The sequence below is a fragment of the Epinephelus lanceolatus genome, chromosome 12 (genome assembly GCF_041903045.1).
Source record: "Epinephelus lanceolatus isolate andai-2023 chromosome 12, ASM4190304v1, whole genome shotgun sequence".
Classification (NCBI taxonomy): Eukaryota; Metazoa; Chordata; class Actinopteri; order Perciformes; family Serranidae; genus Epinephelus; species Epinephelus lanceolatus.
Window position 1 is genome coordinate 21728564 of NC_135745.1, and position 20330 is coordinate 21748893.

The 20330-nt window shown below is 39.6% G+C and overlaps 1 protein-coding gene across 1 annotated transcript in view; it reads right to left on the reverse strand.

Moving 5' to 3' along the window:
* The window catches only part of LOC117272525 (pituitary adenylate cyclase-activating polypeptide type I receptor), a 51546-nt gene that overhangs the window by 9486 nt on the left and 21730 nt on the right, over nt 1-20330 (reverse strand). The window contains exons 3-10 of the mRNA XM_033651494.2: nt 19411-19518; nt 14553-14653; nt 12848-12945; nt 12421-12553; nt 11023-11176; nt 5164-5224; nt 4941-5010; nt 3947-4041 (exon numbers count right to left, since the gene is read on the reverse strand). Of these exons, the coding sequence (XP_033507385.2) occupies nt 3947-4041; nt 4941-5010; nt 5164-5224; nt 11023-11176; nt 12421-12553; nt 12848-12945; nt 14553-14653; nt 19411-19518 (820 nt within the window). The remainder of the gene's footprint in view (nt 1-3946; nt 4042-4940; nt 5011-5163; nt 5225-11022; nt 11177-12420; nt 12554-12847; nt 12946-14552; nt 14654-19410; nt 19519-20330) is intronic.

Genomic DNA, 20330 nt, shown 5'->3' on the forward strand with positions numbered 1-20330 from the left:
AGGCCTACTCCCCCCTCCTACATTATGTCCTCATTATAGACGTAGGCGTGGGCAAGGTAACGTTAGATACACGGAAGAGGAGAACGAGTGTAACATTACAACCAAGACAGTCAAACGCAACCCCGGAGTTTTAAAACTCAACCGGAGTCAGTGATGACTGATGAGTTTTAGAATAAGGTTACAGTGCTAACGTTAGATAGTAGCGTTAACGTAACTTGTAAGTGGAAACGCACAAGGAAGATAATGTTAATGTTTCAGAGGCTACGCTACAGTAGGCTAACGTTAGCCGTTAGCAACTGGATGCTATGTTGTCATATGTTATCGCCTATGTTACATTAGAGGCAAACTAAAAATACCTGTCCAGCCGAAACTCTGCAACCATCTCGTCCCTTTTTAGCTCAGGATGAAGCTCCATCAGTCTTCGCCATCGCTCGAAAGCAGAGCTGATGTTTTTCTACGCAGTTTTACGAGTTTTGTTACGTAAGCGGTTACGTCAGTTGGAGGCCTCCACGAGGGTAAGACGGACAGGATGCTTGGCCAATCATTGCATTCAGTCCGAATGCAATGATTGGAGCAGAATGAGTGGAATTCACTTACATTTTAGTGTGCCATCAGCTTATTAATAGCATTTTAACCTAAACAAAGAAAAGCATAAAATTTCCAGAAAGGTAAGGCTTTAAAACAGAAATGAAATCATACAACGAGCAACAATAGCAATAAATGGACGCTAAAAGTAGAAATACAGGGTGATAAACATGCTAAAATGTAGATGTATAGTTAAAAGCATTTACATTTAATTAAACCAAGATCAGAAATAAGACATTTAAACAGCCATAAGGGCGGAAGAGTGTAAGGTCTTTTGCAGATTATTTCATGTATAAAGTGCACTGTAAGAGAATGACATTCCTCCTCGATCAGTTCTGATTAAGGGAGTGTGAAACAACAACCTATTTTGTGAATGAGTACCAAGATTATGTGACTTCTGAGTTAAAAGGGATGAAATATAAAGAACAAAACTAGAACAATTTCAGGAGCTTTAAACTTGTGAGACGTATCACCCCATCATCATCATCATCATCATCAGAATAAGTCATTGTGGCTTTTTAGAGTTTGAAATATTCACCTTTATCTGTGTCAGTCTAATCAGTGCTTTAGTTTCAAATGCCAGACTGCATCATTCTGCCAAGTCTCATCACAGGTAGCTCGGATGTGGCAGACATCAGATCTTTACTAAACAAATTGACCTTTAAAGCAACACCGCCATCAGTGGAATAGATTAAAATGTCAACATACAACACCCCTATGCATTGTGCTCAAAGTTTACCTCAAGTCAGGTCGGTGGTGTCTAAATATCATGTAAATGTTTTGTTTTGTTTAATTGTGGTGACATTACATTATTGCAACAATTTGGAATTTTCATGCTCGGGCTGTAAGATTTCTCTCTCACCCTGCCGTTCACTCTTTGCACGCATGTTCACTCACTATCTCTAAGTGTCATTGTCTGGGTCTGTAAATTGAGGTGTCAGCTGTTTTCAGCTGATTCACAGTCAACCAATGGCACAGCGACACACCTCCTCTGTCAGCCTGTCATCTTACTGCCTCTCATTTTAAATATGGTTCGTTCTCTGCCATAGTTATTTCTTGCAGCAGCCGTGCGCACTTTTCACCTCCCTATCACCACGTAATCTCTATGGATTCATCAGCCTCATCTGCCTCAGCAGTCAGCAGCCTCAGAGTCATCGGCCACCGCCTCCACCAGTGTCAGGACTCCATGAGGGGGTTAATCACAAAACATCTCTGTCTGGTGTCCAAGTGCCTCAGTCTCAATCAGCACAAATCATCTGTTAATCTGTACACTCATAATCTGTATTAAATATTATCTTTATTCTTCTGTCTTTCCTGATTGAACTACCACTGATTAATACCCTTGTCTTATTCTCTTAATTTTCTTTTTGTCACTTTTATTCTTTCATGTCACAGAGATAATAAACTAGCTGGGAAGATATCTAATGATCTAAATCCACAGCCAATCAAAACATAATTTATGACAGATCAATCAGTAGTTACGAGATGTCTCGTCTTGTTCTCTGATGATGAAATCAGATTCAAAGCTGTCACAAGGACATGACAAGAGTCATCTGAAAAGTCAACATGACAAAAAAAATCACTCTGATTAGAAATAACATCACAGCCTTTGCTGCTGAAAGTTTAACTTAAAAAAAAAAGGTCGGATTATTTCCAGGCCTATAATAGGATTGTGTTCGTCTTATTTCACTCCTGGGATTTGTGCCTTTGTGTTGGCATCACAGATCCGTCTGAATCAGATTGAAGTTTGTAGGACAGAGATGAGGCTTTTGAAAGCGTGAAGCATTCATTGAACTGGTGGAACAATCCTGTCGCACGACGATGAAGGAGACATCTATTTCTGGTATCTGGTGCTATTTTTACGAGCTGCTCTCATTGTAAATTAATTCAGCTGAGCTGGAATGTGCACCAACCAGATGTCAAAAGGAGGAAGGATTCACTCAGGTACAACAAGGATTTCTGGGCTCCGAGATTCAGACGCAGAGTTTTCTCCATTAAACTGCGAGGAAGACTGGAATTTTGTCGAGGGATTTCATCAAGTTATTCCATTAAATCTTCATAGTAAACTCTTCAAAGAATGTGTCGTCCATTTCCGACATATCAGTTTCTCAGTAGTTTTACCTCAACGCCGAAAAATTGCTTAATTGTTTAAAAGAAACACTTACAATACTTTATTTTGTCTCCAAATGTGCTGTATGGAGAGAATGTCATTTGTCCTACTGAAAGTCTATAGTGACTAAAGCTTGATTTAAAGTGAAACACTTGCATTTGACACATATTGTTTTGACTCTCTTGCAGCTCAGTATTGTGTTGTGAGTGTCGCCAGCATCTGCATCTAGTGTTATAGTCAGGTGATGTCATCTAAAAGGTCAAATTATTTCCTGATTTTTTGGCATTTCTGAATATTTCTGAATATGTTGTGTGTGTGTGAACTTGGTTTCAATTTTTACACCTTTTATTTCAAGGTGCTGGCTCGCAGGCAGACATCAAAGAATAAGGGGAACAAAGCGGCGCACCTTTAACGCCAATGTAATCCTGATAAAACCCGAAATAAAAGATTGCATTGCATCGAAGTTATAAATGTGAAGCTTCCTCCTCATTTTTACCAGAATATATTTTAACTATTCATTCAACTTTTTTTTCTTTTGGTCACTTTGTGTTAAGTTGAAAACATGAACTTTAGAGTACTGTTTAAAAGAGTAACACTAACTTTTTGTTCAAAAATGCTACTGACATAATCAAAATGGCATTATGCAAAACAAATCACCACTACATAAACTCCCCACGAAATAATTCAATTCCTAAATATAGAAACTGTTATCTATCTCTTCTATTATTCAGTCTTCGTCATTATTTAACAGGTCAGGTATTAAAATCCTTTTGCAATGTAAATATTTAATTGCCACGGAGAACTGGAGGCGAATTAAAATGAACATCACATGTGAAGCATTGTGTTAAGTCCGGGCAGAGTTCTGAAGTCTTGCCTCCATTAGTTGATTGATATCAGGTGCTTCTTTCTTCCCTCACAATCAGTGGCCCATTCATCAGCTGCTTGGATGTTACCTCCCAGCAGGTAGCCAATATCGTAATCAGGTGTATAAAGCAGCCTGTATAGCCTGACACCTCTCACTGTTTGCTGATGCCATACACTTCTTACCTCTCTGTTATGTTGAAGCATTTGGTATTGCTTTACTAAGATATAATATTCATAAATGTACCTTTTGTTAAGAGGGGATACGTTCTCTCAGCTAAATCCTTGTTGCTGCTCTGGTTCTTCAAGAGCCACCAAATATAACTGTGTTTAAAGTTCACTTCCCATGTGTGAGTGTGTCTGAGGGAACTCTGAATAGTTGTGACTTACATAAAGTGTCCGGTGTCATTGTTCCCGGCCATGGCTGAGGATTTAAGCTTTTGAACCAGAATCCGGATCACGTTGATGAAGATGACTATGTTGACCTGAGAGGGAAACATGAACATGTATGCACAGTTACCCAGGTAACAAAATCCCAAGAGAGACACTACACACACTTTTAGTTTTAGTGCACAAACACCTATTTATTCCCACCACAATCCCAGTTTAATAAAGCAAACTTTTATATTGTGTGTAGTAAACTGATTGGCATTCATGAATAAAATAAATATTAGCAATTGACCGTGTGCTAAACCCCTGCCCCCGCAGCAATTATTCCATTACAGCTTAGCAACTGCAGCAGTGAATGTGAAGCTGACGTCAAACTGTGTTCAATTTTTAGCATGGGAGTGCCATATTTTGAGGAACGTACCTATGACTGCTATGGTGCTTACCTGCCTACCTTTTGTTTTGTTTGGCTGAAAAAATACATTGGTTAAAAAAGAAAGAGAAAGAAAAAGGACACGACCAAGAGAAACTGAATCGCAGTAGGCCTATTTAGATCAATATGACTTGGCATCCAAAGACTGGATTGCAGACTCCCATAGGCATAGATTTCAGGAGGGGAGCAGGTTATACATCCCCCTCAAGATTTAGAACATGTACAATTGTCCCCCTATTATGAATGTGAAAGCAGAGGACTTTTATTTTGATGAAATTAAAGACGTTTGCCCCATAACTTCATTCAGAAAAGGCACAAATTGGTGCATAAAACCTCATCATTGTTCCTGCTGGGTGTCAGGGTGTGTTAAGAAGCTTTAAGTGATGATTTTAATGGGAGAAAGTGCTGCTATAGGATCATTCCCCAGCTACAAGTACACTGCTACATGTACCTACATGCTAACATCAGGGAGACATGTTTTATTGGTTGCTAATGTTGTTATTTTTTCCACAGTTTCGGGGAAGTTAGTAGCAGTGGGCTACAGTTTCTCTGCTCTCTACTCACCAGCAGCGAGGCTGTTATTGGTCCTTTAATAATCCACCAGATTGCAACATTTTCTGTGTCATCCCAGCAACTGTAATTAAAATTCACTTAATTAAAATCATGTTACACTTAAATTAAAGTACACACACAGGAAGAATTACTGTTTAACATGCTGTGGTACAACAGCATCGAAATTATGACAAACTTTTGGCTGCTTTGCTGCATATCATGCGATAAATCGTACCCTCTATCATCATAGAAGAATCTGGTCAACACCCAAAGTATGAGAACCGTTGATGGGAGCCCTGCAGCGTAAGAGCAGAGATTAATTATTAATGCATTGTGTATCTGTCAAGTAAAATTAATCTGAACAGCACTGGAGCTCCCACTCAAATGTTTCCTGCATTTTTCATGAAAATGTTGCCAGGCATATAAAACACTGTGTATTAAGTTTATCTGTCTCCTACTTGCATCTCCACACCAGAGGAAGAAACAGACACAGGATAAAAACAGGAGACAGGAGGGAGAGAGGAAGATAGAACAAACCAGAAAGAAGCTGATAAGACACATCAGAGTCTCTCTGGATACTGAGTGAGCACCACATCAAGCACACACACTGGGCTCCTTTTATGGTTGTAACACAGATACTCAGGATGGAGATATTCAGGTCCAGATTTTCCTTAGTAACAAGTGCATAGTTTTATGCTTGAATCAGGTCTGAATGTGTTTATGTTGGTTCATACAGTTGATTAAAGAACATGTTATGTATTATCATAAGGGACTGTTTGTTATTTATGAGCATGGGGGTGGTCACTTTAAATCATTTTAAGCACTGGGGAGGGTGTTTTTTTTTTTTATTCAGCTTAGTGGACAAACATTTAATTTTAAAGGTCATATCCTCCTGAGACCCTGTGTCCTCATATGAGGACATTGCATTTTGGGTTTACTTGACCTTATACTTCATCCTACCTAACTTGGACCTGTTGTCCTCATTCATAGACACTTTTTCCTGCCATCTAGAGATATAAAGAGATATTATAGTCTCATTTGAGGATACCGGGACTTAATTATTGTCTCATTTGAGGATATCGGGACTTAGTTATCATCTCGTTTGAGGATATCGGGACTTTGTTATTGTCTCGTTTGAGGATATCGGGACTTAATTATCGTCTCATTTGAGGATACCGGGACTTAATTATCGTCTCCTTTGAGGATATCAGGACTTTATTATAGTCTTGTTTGAGGATACCGGGACTTAATTATTGTCTCGTTTGAGGATATTGGGACTTAATTATCATCTTGTTTGAGGATATTGGGACTTAATTATCGTCTCCTATGAGGATATTGGGACTTAATTATCATCTTGTTTGAGGATATCGGGACTTTGTTATTGTCTCGTTTGAGGATATCGGGACTTAATTATCGTCTCCTTTGAGGATATCGGGACTTTATTATAGTCTTGTTTGAGGATACCGGGACTTAATTATTGTCTCGTTTAAGGATATCGGGACTTAATTATTGTCTCGTTTGAGGATATCGGGACTTAATTATCGTCTCCTTTGAGGATATCGGGACTTTATTATAGTCTTGTTTGAGGATACCGGGACTTGATTATTGTCTCGTTTGAGGATATCGGGACTTAATTATCATCTCGTTTGAGGATATCGGGACTTTGTTATCGTCTCGTTTGAGGATATCGGGACTTAATTATCGTCTCATTTGAGGATATCGGGACTTAATCATCGTCTCATTTGAGGATACCGGGACTTAATTATTATCTCGTTTGAGGATATCGGGATTTAATTATCATCTTGTTTGAGGATATCGGGACTTTGTTATTGTCTTGTTTGAGGATACCGGGACTTAATTATTGTCTCGTTTGAGGATATCGGGACTTAATTATCGTCTCCTTTGAGGATATCGGGACTTTATTATAGTCTTGTTTGAGGATACCGGGACTTAATTATTGTCTCGTTTAAGGATATCGGGACTTAATTATCGTCTCGTTTGAGGATATCAGGACTTTGTTATCGTCTCCTTTGAGGATATCGGGACTTAATTATCGTCTCCTTTGAGGATATCGGGACTTTATTATAGTCTCGTTTGAGGATCCTGGGACTTAATTATTGTCTCGTTTGAGGATATCGGGACTTAATTATCATCTCGTTTGAGGATATCGGGACTTAATTATCGTCTCCTTTGAGGATATCGGGACTTTATTATAGTCTCGTTTGAGGATACCAGGACTTAATTATTGTCTCGTTTGAGGATATCGGGACTTAATTATCATCTTGTTTGAGGATATCGGGACTTTGTTATCGTCTCGTTTGAGGATATCGGGACTTAGATATCGTCTCCTTTGAGGATATCGGGACTTTATTATAGTCTCGTTTGAGGATACCGGGACTTGATTATTGTCTCGTTTGAGGATATCGGGACTTTGTTATCGTCTAGTTTGAGGATATCGGGACTTAATTATCATCTCCTTTGATGATATCGGGACTTTATTATAGTCTCATTTGAGGATACCGGGACTTGATTATTGTCTCGTTTGAGGATATCGGGACTTAATTATCATCTTGTTTGAGGATATCGGGACTTTGTTATTGTCTCGTTTGAGGATATCGGGACTTTATTATCGTCTCCTTTGAGGATATCGGGACTTAATCATCGTCTCGTTTGAGGATATCAGGACTTAATTATCATCTTGTTTGAGGATATCGGGACTTTATCATTGTCTCATTTGAGGATATCGAGACTTAATCATCGTCTTGTTTGAGGATATCGGGACTTTATCATTGTCTCATTTGAGGATATCGAGACTTAATCATCATCTTGTTTGAGGATATCGGGACTTAATAATCGTCTCGTTTGAGGATATCCGGACTTTATTATCATCTCGTTTGAGGATATCAGGACTTTGTTATCGTCTTGTTTGAGGATATCGGGACTTAATCATCGTCTCGTTTGATGATACCTGGACTTTATCATCGTTTTGTTTGAGGATATTGGGACTTTATCATCGTCTCATTTGATGATACCGGGACTTTATCATCGTCTCGTTTGATGATACCAGGACTTTATCATCGTCTTGTTTGAGGATATCGGGACTTATTATTGTTGACGATGTTTAGTTTTTTATACTTATCAGGTCCTAATAATCCCAAATAGCTATAGGAGAAATTAAAAATGCATACCAGACAAAAGCTCAGGTCTCAGGAGGATATTTTGGATTCATTTTAAATACCCTTACAGCCCATAAACCCTCAAGTGGATTAAAAAGGCATGTTTTCTTTTTAAAAAATCACTAAAATTACATCATTTACCATGAAGATTACAGAAATTGTCATGGGATTTTTTTTTTTTCATTTCTGATGGTCCTTGAACACATCATGTACTAACACTTCCATCAAGAAACATAATCAAATCTAAGTTTAAAACAGTGATATTTCTAATTTGAAATCATTTTATTCTATGTCTCATCAAAATGTTACTAAGAAAAGAAACTGGTTGCTCTTGAAACCCTTAAATTCTACACTTGAGCACACATAACAAAGGTTTTCTCTTTTTTGTCTGGATTTCATTTTAACTTTTAGTCACCAAAGGGTAAGTTTTCAAAATCTACTAAGGGCCGTGGTGCCAAGTTACTGATCTTGTGGTCACTGCTGTTACAAACAAAAACATTTGTAGCTCCGGGGAAAAGAGAGAACCAAAAACAAAGTCACACCCCAGCCACCCTCCTCTGACAAATAAAGTACAGTCCCTAACTATAAGGCTCTAAACCGAACTGCTCCTCTCAGCCTGCAGTCACTGAATTGTACTGTAACATTATGGTAACAGGGCAGAATCATACAGACTGTGGAACATCCCTCTAATCACTCGAGACAACAGGCATAAACAGGGAAATATACAGCAAGCAGGAAACAACAAAGACACTGGAATGGGAATGGGAAGACCATGGAAATCAGTCGACTGAGCAACACGAGCAAACACAAAGGGAAAGCACTCCAAACATCCGTAGAGAGCTCATTGAAGCAAAAGATAAGGGCAAAAAACAAAGGGAGAGCCGAGGAAACAAGAGCCTCCCTCTCTGCTCAGGGACAGCTACTGTGTAAATAAAATGTTGCCAGGTTTTTGGGACTGAATTATGGTCTGGAAGTAGATTTACTAACCCAAATGTGCATGTATTGTGCATAACAATACAAAGATAAAACCCCACTGTATCATTCAGTGTACTGTAACACAACAACACCACAAACAATGGACTCCATTACGCTTCACAAGAGACTGCTGAACACAAACATACAAAAACACAAATATATTAGGTCATATATATATATATATATATATATATATAGGTGAATATTGTGTGTGTGTGTGTATGTATATATACAGTACAGGCCAAAAGTTTGGACACACCTTCTCATTCAATGCGTTTTCTTTATTTTCATGACTATTTACATTGTAGATTCTCACTGAAGGCATCAAAACTATGAATGAACACATGTGGAGTTATGTACTTAACAAAAAAAGGTGAAATAACTGAAAACATGTTTTATATTCTAGTTTCTTCAAAATAGCCACCCTTTGCTCTGATTACTGCTTTGCACACTCTTGGCATTCTCTCCATGAGCTTCAAGAGGTAGTCACCTGAAATGGTTTTCCAACAGTCTTGAAGGAGTTCCCAGAGGTGTTTAGCACTTGTTGGCCCCTTTGCCTTCACTCTGCGGTCCAGCTCACCCCAAACCATCTCGATTGGGTTCAGGTCCGGTGACTGTGGAGGCCAGGTCATCTGCCGCAGCACTCCATCACTCTCCTTCTTGGTCAAATAGCCCTTACACAGCCTGGAGGTGTGTTTGGGGTCATTGTCCTGTTGAAAAATAAATGATCGTCCAACTAAAGGCAAACCGGATGGGATGGCATGTCGCTGCAGGATGCTGTGGTAGCCATGCTGGTTCAGTGTGCCTTCAATTTTGAATAAATCCCCAACAGTGTCACCAGCAAAACACCCCCACACCATCACACCTCCTCCTCCATGCTTCACAGTGGGAACCAGGCATGTGGAATCCATCCGTTCACCTTTTCTGCGTCTCACAAAGACACGGCGGTTGGAACCAAAGATCTCAAATTTGGACTCATCAGACCAAAGCACAGATTTCCACTGGTCTAATGTCCATTCCTTGTGTTTCTTGGCCCAAACAAATCTCTTCTGCTTGTTGCCTCTCCTTAGCAGTGGTTTCCTAGCAGCTATTTGACCATGAAGGCCTGATTGGCGCAGTCTCCTCTTAACAGTTGTTCTAGAGATGGGTCTGCTGCTAGAACTCTGTGTGGCATTCATCTGGTCTCTGATCTGAGGTGCTGTTAACTTGCCATTTCTGAGGCTGGTGACTCGGATGAACTTATCCTCAGAAGCAGAGGTGACTCTTGGTCTTCCTTTCCTGGGTCGGTCCTCATGTGTGCCAGTTTCGTTGTAGCGCTTGATGGTTTTTGCGACTCCACTTGGGGACACATTTAAAGTTTTTGCAATTTTCCGGACTGACTGACCTTCATTTCTTAAAGTAATGATGGCCACTCGTTTTTCTTTAGTTAGCTGATTGGTTCTTGCCATAATATGAATTTTAACAGTTGTCCAATAGGGCTGTTGGCTGTGTATTAACCTGACTTCTGCACAACACAACTGATGGTCCCAACCCCATTGATAAAGCAAGAAATTCCACTAATTAACCCTGATAAGGCACACCTGTGAAGTGGAAACCATTTCAGGTGACTACCTCTTGAAGCTCAAGGAGAGAATGCCAAGAGTGTGCAAAGCAGTAATCAGAGCAAAGGGTGGCTATTTTGAAGAAACTAGAATATAAAACATGTTTTCAGTTATTTCACCTTTTTTTGTTAAGTACATAACTCCACATGTGTTCATTCATAGTTTTGATGCCTTCAGTGAGAATCTACAATGTAAATAGTCATGAAAATAAAGAAAACGCATTGAATGAGAAGGTGTGTCCAAACTTTTGGCCTGTACTGTATCCAACCATCACTTTAATTGTTAGGCTGTCATGGGCCTGCTTATCCTCAGACGACCTCCTCCAGTCGTCCCCATACTCACCCCAACCAATCAGGATGTACCACCAGAAATATTTCCTCTGAGAGACAAAGGTCAGGGCGAGCAGCGTCTGCAGATACATGCCCTCCACCAGCAACCAGAAGTAATTGGCCAGAATGCTGAACTGGAAGAAAGCCACGGCTGACTTGCACGCTGTCTAGAGAGGACACAGCAAAGCAAAGTTACGACTGGATGTGTCATCATTTAACACTGAAGGGGCACACAGTGTGACTGTTGTTAAGACAAAAACAGAAAGTTGGTCTTTGATGATATAAACTGACATTACACAGTCTAAAAATAAAGCTACAGCCCAAAAATGGAGATTGTAGCAGTTAGAGGTTGTATATTTTTCATATATTTATTCATATACTACTTACTGTTACTCTGGTGTTTGCTTTTTGAAATGGCATTATACTTGCCTTTCTCAACTCTGTAGACGTTTAGTAAACATGTCCAAAGTTTCAATTCATTATGTGCTCAGAAAACATTTGTGACGATGCATTTCTCAGATATTCCTAGTTCTTTTTAAATGGTTAAAAAATGGTTTTAAATGGTCGGAAAAATTCAAACCCAGCTCATCTGTGGATTCATGGTTTTCAGTGGACAACGACGATATACAAATCTAGTCTTTGTCTTCATATTTCCTTACATGTAAAAATATTCTTCGCTATGTTTGTAGCACAAATGCGAGAAATAAAGAGTTTGTGATGAGTTTATTGACAGATCGGAGCAGCTGTGATGAAGGATTTGAAAAGGTGCCATTGCTAAAGTGTGTCTGAAAAAGAAATAAAAAGTCTTCGACAAGCTTCTAACTCCTAAAGCAATTTCTTAAACGACTCAAAAGTACTCCAACTTCGACTTCTCGACGATAAACATTCTGTAGCTACACAAAAAGATGATTCACTGTTTCCATCAGCGTCACCACCTTAAAAGCAAACTCTCAGTTCAGGCCATTATTGCATATGTGTTGGTTTCTTTCCATAAAATGTCATTATTTTGTAATAAAATGTCCTTCAACAAAGCACTGTCAGAACACTCTGAAGAGAGAATACATTTAAAGGGACGTCCTGCTGGGATTGCTCAGCTGGTTATTGATTGATTATATAAAAATGACTATATAAAAATGTTTTTCTGTGGTGTAAAAGGTGAAAGTCGAGTACCTTCCATCTCAACTACAGGCCACATGGACGGCCCTCCCTCTTCAAAAACACAGTTTCAGTACAGGTACAGTTTCATTTTGTTACTGTAGAAAAAATGAAGGGATTTTACTGAAAAACAACAGCCATCATTCATAATGTGTCCCCCTTCTGTCACTACGCTTTCCATTGCTAACTCAATCATACAGCAGATGTGGGAATCTGCTTTACAATGGGAACATGATTGGCTAATTAGCGTGCTCACCGTGGACACGGAGCAGTGGTCCAGGGTCTCGTCAGCGAACAGCACGGTGTCTTTAATGAAAACAGCGCTGGCTCTCAGGACGAAGGAGGAGAACAGGTTGATGTGGATGTAGTTTCTGGTGCAGCGGAACTTCCTAAAAGAAACACAAACAGTACTACTTGTAGATTCCCAAGCCACTATGTAACAAAGGCTTTACTGGGCCTTTATTGATCTGACAGTCGATCATTTGATTATTTGGATATTTGTGTCTGTTGGAACATGTTATAGCTATAATCGTCTCTTTAATTCTTGCTCATTGCCACTCTTAACACTCCAGTTTAGGGTTTTAACTTCATACATGTTGTGTGCGTAAGCATCCTAGTTGTTGTCCCCTTTTATTGCCCTTATTTGTGCGTGTAAGTAGGACACTGTGCTTTTCTGGTCTTACCTGAAGGCTGTGAACACCACGATGGCTGTAATGAGGGAGATGAGCGAAGTGGCGTAGCCCACAGTGTAGACCTGTCTGAACGTGGAGAGGTAACTCGTCTGCAGAGACAGAAACAGAGAGTGAGGAGAATATGACGCTATCAAAGATAAAAGTGTCATGTGTGATGTCACAGGGTGGTGGTTCCCAACCTACCAAACAGACAACCCCTGACTAAGTGACATATTTTATGGATATTTTCAATAATATATTCATTGCATAACAAAAACAGTACAGAACAACTCAACTCTACCCAAATACGCAATAACTGTGAGAAGTTTGTGTTGTTATTTCCTGTGTATATTGCCTCAGAGATGAGTTCTCCTCACATTTCTTTTCACACAATTATCTGTTTGCATCTGCATTATGTATTTTTTTTTAAACCATCATATGGGCTTTTTATTTATTTATTTTTTTTACAACTCAGCATTTTCTTCTCCCTGATGCTCAGCCATTTTTCTATTAGCTCATTGGTTGTTTTCACTGCATACTTTTCTAATGTAGGACAAGGCTGTTTAGAAGAGGGAAGGTTCTGTGAATATAGCTTGTGCTCAGGTCTTCACTCTGCCCTTTGCAATATTATTGAGTCTTCTTCACAGAAATGAATGCAATGCTGAGATACAGGCCTACTGCATACTGAAAAACACTTTTCTCCTTAAAATCAAGAAGGCCTTGCCCCCCTTGAAACTTTGGTGACCAGGTTGGGAGCCAGTGTTAAGCACAGTTCAGTCCAAAGATTCACAACGAAACAAAGCAGCTTTAGAATGCTGCAAAGAAAAGTTGCAGTGGTGTGAACTGACCAGTCTGAGCTCGACTTGAGCCAGCTGATGGTGTCACCTGCAACTCAGCTGATCAAGCTTTTACAATGTAAAGCTGTTTCAACAGCCAATTCGGCTTGTAGTGAAGTACGCTGGTCAAGTCAAAATGGCCGCAGACGATGCGTTCGCCTGCTTGCAGGTGAACCGTTCTCGCCTGGCCCTCTGTTTCCATCCTCATTGTGTACCAGTGTTGTCCGGTGGGTGGCTGCTGCTGGTGTGAACCAGCAGGTTTTTAGAACATTGCAGAACGGTGCATTGCAAGTAGTTGCCTGTTTCAACACATCTCTTTGGTCTGAGCTGGGCTTTAAAGATGACACTGAGAGCACCCAGAGGAATGTTCTGAGTGTATGGGTGCATTTCCTGTTTCAGAACTGAGAACACTACAATAGAGCAAAGCTCATTTGGGTATAAAAAAGAAAGGAAACATTCTGTGGGTCCACAAAATCAGACTCTCTCTCAGACACCAGAGGATTGAGGCTTTAAGAGAGAGTAGCTTATGTTAACAAGTATTGATTGAACTTCCACTTAGATGTGATTTCATTATCAAATCAATAAAAAATAAAACTTTGGAATTGGGATGAAAAGTTACACATATATCAAAACTCATCATCCAGAAAAAACTTTAATGGCGCCTAAATTCATTTCACAGCATTGTATCAAACACACATAAGACCTCACCTGAAATGCTTACATGTATTCTTGGAACAAAAACATCACAAATGCATTTTGCACTACACCTACAAATAGATCTGAAATGAAAAGGAAGCAGCGAGGGAGGAAGAGCGGAGAGGAAACAGAAACAATATGAATGTGCTTAACTGATTGGCTTGATTACAACAACGTGTGTATACCTCAGATTCAGGCTCGCTGTCGTCACTGAAAGCACAGGCCTCCTCGTAGGGTGGATACATTTCTGACCAGCCGTCAACCGTACAGTTCCTGTAAACATACCCTGATGTGGGAGCAGACAGCAAGGAGATGAGGAGAGGGTCAAATGGTTTCAAGTGATTCCACCATTGCACATCATATGATTCAGAAGCACAACCAATTCCTTATTCTTAACTTTCTTCTTAAACCTCTCTGTGGCTTCATTTACATCTAAGGAACTTCTTCAAAAAGATATCGTTTGAATTAAATTGAAATATACAAAGACATATATATAGAAATTTGAGGTACTTATATTGTATTAGCATTTCTATTTTTATTTGTCCGCTACATTTCAGAGGCAAATATTGTACTTTTTTTTGTTCCATTACATTTATTTGATAACTTTAATGACTTTGTAGATTCAGATAATCCATACAAAATATAATTAACAATTGAATTATGATGTTTGGCTGGGCTATTAATCAACTTTTACTTTCAATTTGGCTTCCAACTATGATGAAAATAAGATAATGGAGATAAAACTATTTTTGCACAGCATTACATTTTTGCAATGATGCTCTTGTTTTGTCCTGTGTTATAAATCTAGTGCATCCCTTTGCTTTACAGCGATGTACTTTCAGCCCTCCCTTAAAGCCCAAGCTCACTCTCAGCCAAGCTTTGGCCTGTTTAGTTCACCTCGACCTGTTTTTCAGTTGAATTACATTTGGAGTTCAAGAAAATCCACTGTTAAGAAGACAAGTTTAAAGTTAATAAATGTATGATGTTTCCAGAGTCAGTGAGTTAATTCTTTTTCCATAACCACTTATCCTTTTGGGGGTTGTGGGGTGGCTCAAGTCTATCCCAGCTGACATTGGGCAAGAGGTGGGGTACACCCTGGACTGTGTCTTTGGAGTGTCGAAGGAAACGTGGAGAAAACCCACGCTGACATGGGGGAACATGCAAACTCTGCACAGAAGGGCTCCCCCATCCGACAGTGCTAACCACTGTGCCCTAAATGAGTGATCATGATGTATAATTGTAGTCTCAATATTGGCCAAATTATCATTGTTACAATTTTTGCCATGATCAAGTAGCCCTATCATTATAGATTAAGATCCCCGGCAGTATATAAATCTGTTCAAATTAACCCAGCCCTTACCAGCTGCAACAGCAACATGTGATTTTTACACATAAAAGCATAAGTAATTATAATCCAATGGGCCATTCTGCATAATCGAGTACTTTTATTTTATACCTCAAAGGTATTACATGCAGGATTGACAGTTACTGTTTGCAAACATGCTTACCAGTGAAAGTGAAAGTAAAATCCAGCCCCAGATTTACTCTCATTTAGTATTTTACCTCATTTTTTTCAGCGCTATGTCTGCTGCTTTCGGTCTGGCACCTGGTTGCACCCTTTTCATGAGGCCCTGACCTTACCTGAGCATTCTAGGGGTACACACCCATAAAAGTCCCAAGCTTAGAGAATAAGACGAAAACACAGGTAGAGGTCAGAGTCTCTGCAAACAAATACATGGCCATGCACTTAGTGGGTCATGAGTGATGATAGAAAGGGATTACTTCTGTAACAGTTTACATTGTTTTATAGGAAAATCCCGCAGAGTATACCTTTAAGTATATTTTAAATCCTTCTGGACTTAAGTTAAATTTTGAGTGCATGACTTTTACTCGTGACAGACTATTCTACACAGTTGAATTGGTAAAGATGTGAGTACTTCTTCCTCTACTGCTTGTGACATTCAGCTGTGAGGAGGAATGAAACTGAGACCCTGGTTCCTTCAGTGAAAGCATGAGTTCCTGAAAAGGTTCCTGGGTTCTTGAAAATGTTTGTTCAGTAAGGAAAATAAATCTGTTTCTTGTCAGTCCATTGACTCAGCAAAACGCATAAACCAGGCACAATATCCCATATTATATATTGCTGGACTTAATGAAGCTCAGTCAGTTCAGTCAGGAGGACTTTTTTTATGCTACATTCATTCACAATTCTCTCTCCATCCCACTCCCACGGCTTACTCCAATCAGCTGAGTGTGGGCGTTCCCTCTCCCAGGTTAGTCAATCAAACTTTGTCACAATCTTCAGCCATTCATGTTGCTGCTGTCAAACTTTAAATCTGTTCTCCTCTCTGCTCCTGTCAGCTGTCATTTTAGGTGGAATCGTCACACCCTTCTCCACTCCATTCACCTCCAGCCACCTTATCCAGAGCTCAGGACAAGCTCATCAAATCCAACTTCTCTTCACATCCAGATCCTCAGCTCCCTCTTCATCTCATTTCATCACCACCACCAGCATCTAGACTCCACAAGGGGAATCCCTAATCTACTACTTTAACACCCTCCTGGAATTAATGACATCATGATGGGGTCTAATCACCAAAGAGTTTTCACATTTAGTTTTTGGTGTGCCAGAGAGAGTCTATTTATTCCACACTGATGTGGCCTACATTTCTCTCAGCTGAGGAATATAAATATTCCCTAAACCACTCATATTTTGGCCCTTCAGCCCTGTAAAAAAATGTTAATATTCTGAATAATAAACTGAATATTACAGTTTGTCTTGTGTGCTTGCCACCAGACTAATTAACAATTATATTTACTCATAAACATTAAACATAAACTTCATAAATTAATTTACTACACTAATAGTTTTATCAAAACATCAGTCAAAGCTTTACGTCTTAAAAATCCTGTAGCCACTGACAACAAAAAGCTTATCTAACTGCTTCAAACAGACTTACATTTAAGTTATGTTCTTGAGATTGAGAAACACTATTGTGACATCAGATCTCTGTTTCTGAATCACTGGTTCTCAACCTTTTTCCTTTCAAGGACCCCTAAATTGATACACATAAGGTCACGGACTCCCATTTAATAAGGTTTCGCTTCAGGGACCTCCATCTGAAAAGATGTGGGTTGTGAGATTTGATTAAGACCAGAATTCTTTGGCTGTCAACTTTAATTGAGGTGACAATTGTAGAGGAAGTGAAACCAGTGTTCAGAATAATCGCTCTTATGGCTCTTGCTCCAACACATTCTCACTCCGACCTCGTCACATATTTGGTCATGGACTCTCAACATCGACATATGAGGTGCAAGGTGCCCTGGGTGCGTTGGTTGTTAGATGCCATGTCAACTTGAGCCTGTTACATGCATTGTGCCTTTTCAAAATACACTTCAGTTTTTACGGGAAATGTGCAGTTAGCATACAGTCTCTTTCAAAATAAAAGCACTATAGCATATTGATGTTTTTTTCATTCAACAACAAATGCATGGGGCGTCCTGTGGCTTAGTGCGTAGAGCAGGCATCCCATATACGAAGGCAATGTTCTGACTACGGCAGCCACGGGTTTGAATTCAGCCTGTGGCCCCTTGCTGTACGTCAACCCCTCTCTCTCTGCCCTTCATGCTTAGACTGTCCTATCTAATAAAGGCAGTAAGCCAAAACCAACACTCACACAGTTAGGTTTAAGCAACAAAAGGAAGCCACTGCTTAAGCACCGGTATTTGATGACTTTGGAATGAGACCGAACTACCCCCCCCCTTCCATGGGGGTCCCTGGACCCCTGGTTGAGAACCACTGTTCTAAATGACGTACACTGTTGGGGAAAGTTGTCACCCCTGCGCACATTTGCACCGCTACACTTGGCATTTCCTCTCTTGGATCATTTCATTCCATTTGTGCTTTCAGTTAGAAAAAATCTGATGCTTTCATGTGAAGTCTACTGACATTTCACTTCTGGTTTACATCTATTTGGAAACAGCAGGTGTCGGGAAAAGGCTGTCAGCTGGATCTCTCCCTGCACTTCCCTGTGTCTGTGGGATTGTACATCAAAAATGTGTGTGCCTCAGATAGCACGTGCGGGCTTTAGCTGGACTGTTTGAACAAAGACACACAGAAATGCATAGCAGTGGGGTTTTCTCTCTGTTCCCTTTTGAGCTGAGCAAACAAGAACAAAAGCTGCCAACTGCACCGCTGAAAGCAAAAACTCTGCTCTGCTTGAGTGATCTGCATTTTAGATCATAATAAGCCACAATTTCAATCAAGGTAAGACGGGAAAGAACATTATGCCTTAATGATTCTGAGCTTACGTCACTTAATAATGCCGTCATAATGACAATCCTATCAGGACAAGAGAGTACAAACAGTCCCACATTTTTTATTTACGTCTCTGTGTCTTTCAACTGCAAGATAAAGGCTCCCACATTTTAAAAATTAACTAGCTGTCCTATAAACACTATTTTACAGATGCAAATGATTAATAATTGATTGCAATGTGTACTTATTACACAACACTTCATTGTGTTGACTGCTATTAACGATAAATATGAGACCTATTAACAACACAACTTTTATTCTCATGACCGTATTATTGTTACTTCAGAGTCTGTCTCTCTTGGCGTCTTCATCTCTCTGGAAACACAAATCTCTCAACAGCCCAGGAGCAAGTCAGACTGTGATGTGAACCCCGCAGACAAGATTTCACATCATTTCTTCTGCCAGAAACCTCCCAGAGCATGTATGTATATATATATATATATATATATATATATATATATATATATATATATATATATATATATATATATTCTTGCCAACAAACATACATGAATAATTCATACTGTGCTCCTCCATCAGAGAAACTCTGACTGCATTAGTGCTGCAGATTATACAGAACAGACAACTCTAGTAGTGGTGGAGCAACAGTGCACCAGCAGAGAATTGGACTTCCACATTACACTCTGTATTTTAACTGTTTTATTGATTATATGACTGGAATGTTGGTATTTTTGTTCACTGAGATTTGAATCAACATGGAAACCAACCTTGATTGCTGGAGAAATGCTGGAAGACATCAGAACATGACACGTTGACCACCTGCCCGACTTCAGCTCTCAGCCAGCAGCCGATCTCGTCCCACTCTGTATTACATCCTAGAGAGACACAGACATAAAAAGCAGCAGGGTCAGTTAATAATAATAAATAATAATAATGATGATAAACTTTGTTTATGCAGCAAAGTTACAATGTTCTTTAAATGGTTAAACCAGGATTAAAACATCTCAGGGCTGCAATCAGGCAAATAAAATCACATAAATTAAAAAAAAAAAATACAAAAATAAAATGGAATAAAATCCCAAAATTGATACATATAGGCGGAACGGTGGTGTGGTGGTTAGCACTGTTGCCTCACAGCGAGAGGGTTCCTGGTTTGATCCCAGGAGGGAGCCCTTCTGTTTGGAGTTTGCATGTTCTCCCTGTGTCAGCATGGATTTTCTCTGGGTACTCCGTCTTCCTCCCACAGTCCAAATACATGCTGGTTAACTGGTGACTCTAAATTGTCCGTAGGTGTGAATGTGAGTGTGAATGGTTGTCTGGCTCTATGTGTCAGCCCTGTGATAGTCTGTCCAAGGTGTACTCTGCCTCTCGCCCAGTGTCAGCTGGGATAGGCTCCAGCCCCCCCACGACCAACAAGGGGATAAGCGGTTACGAAATTGGATGGATGGATGGATGATATATATAAGTTAAAACAATAATAATAGTAATAAAACACATAAAACATGTTGGAAAGAAAACAGTGTGCTAGCATTATCAAAGAAAAAAGATACGTTTCAAGAGGTGATTTAAGAGATGTCACTGATTCTGCAATAAGTGTGTTTCCATACACCCCCTCCTTCTTCTTCTTTCATAAAGACAAAAAAGTTTTCACACTGGCTTAAGTGAAGAAGTTGGTGTATCAATTAAA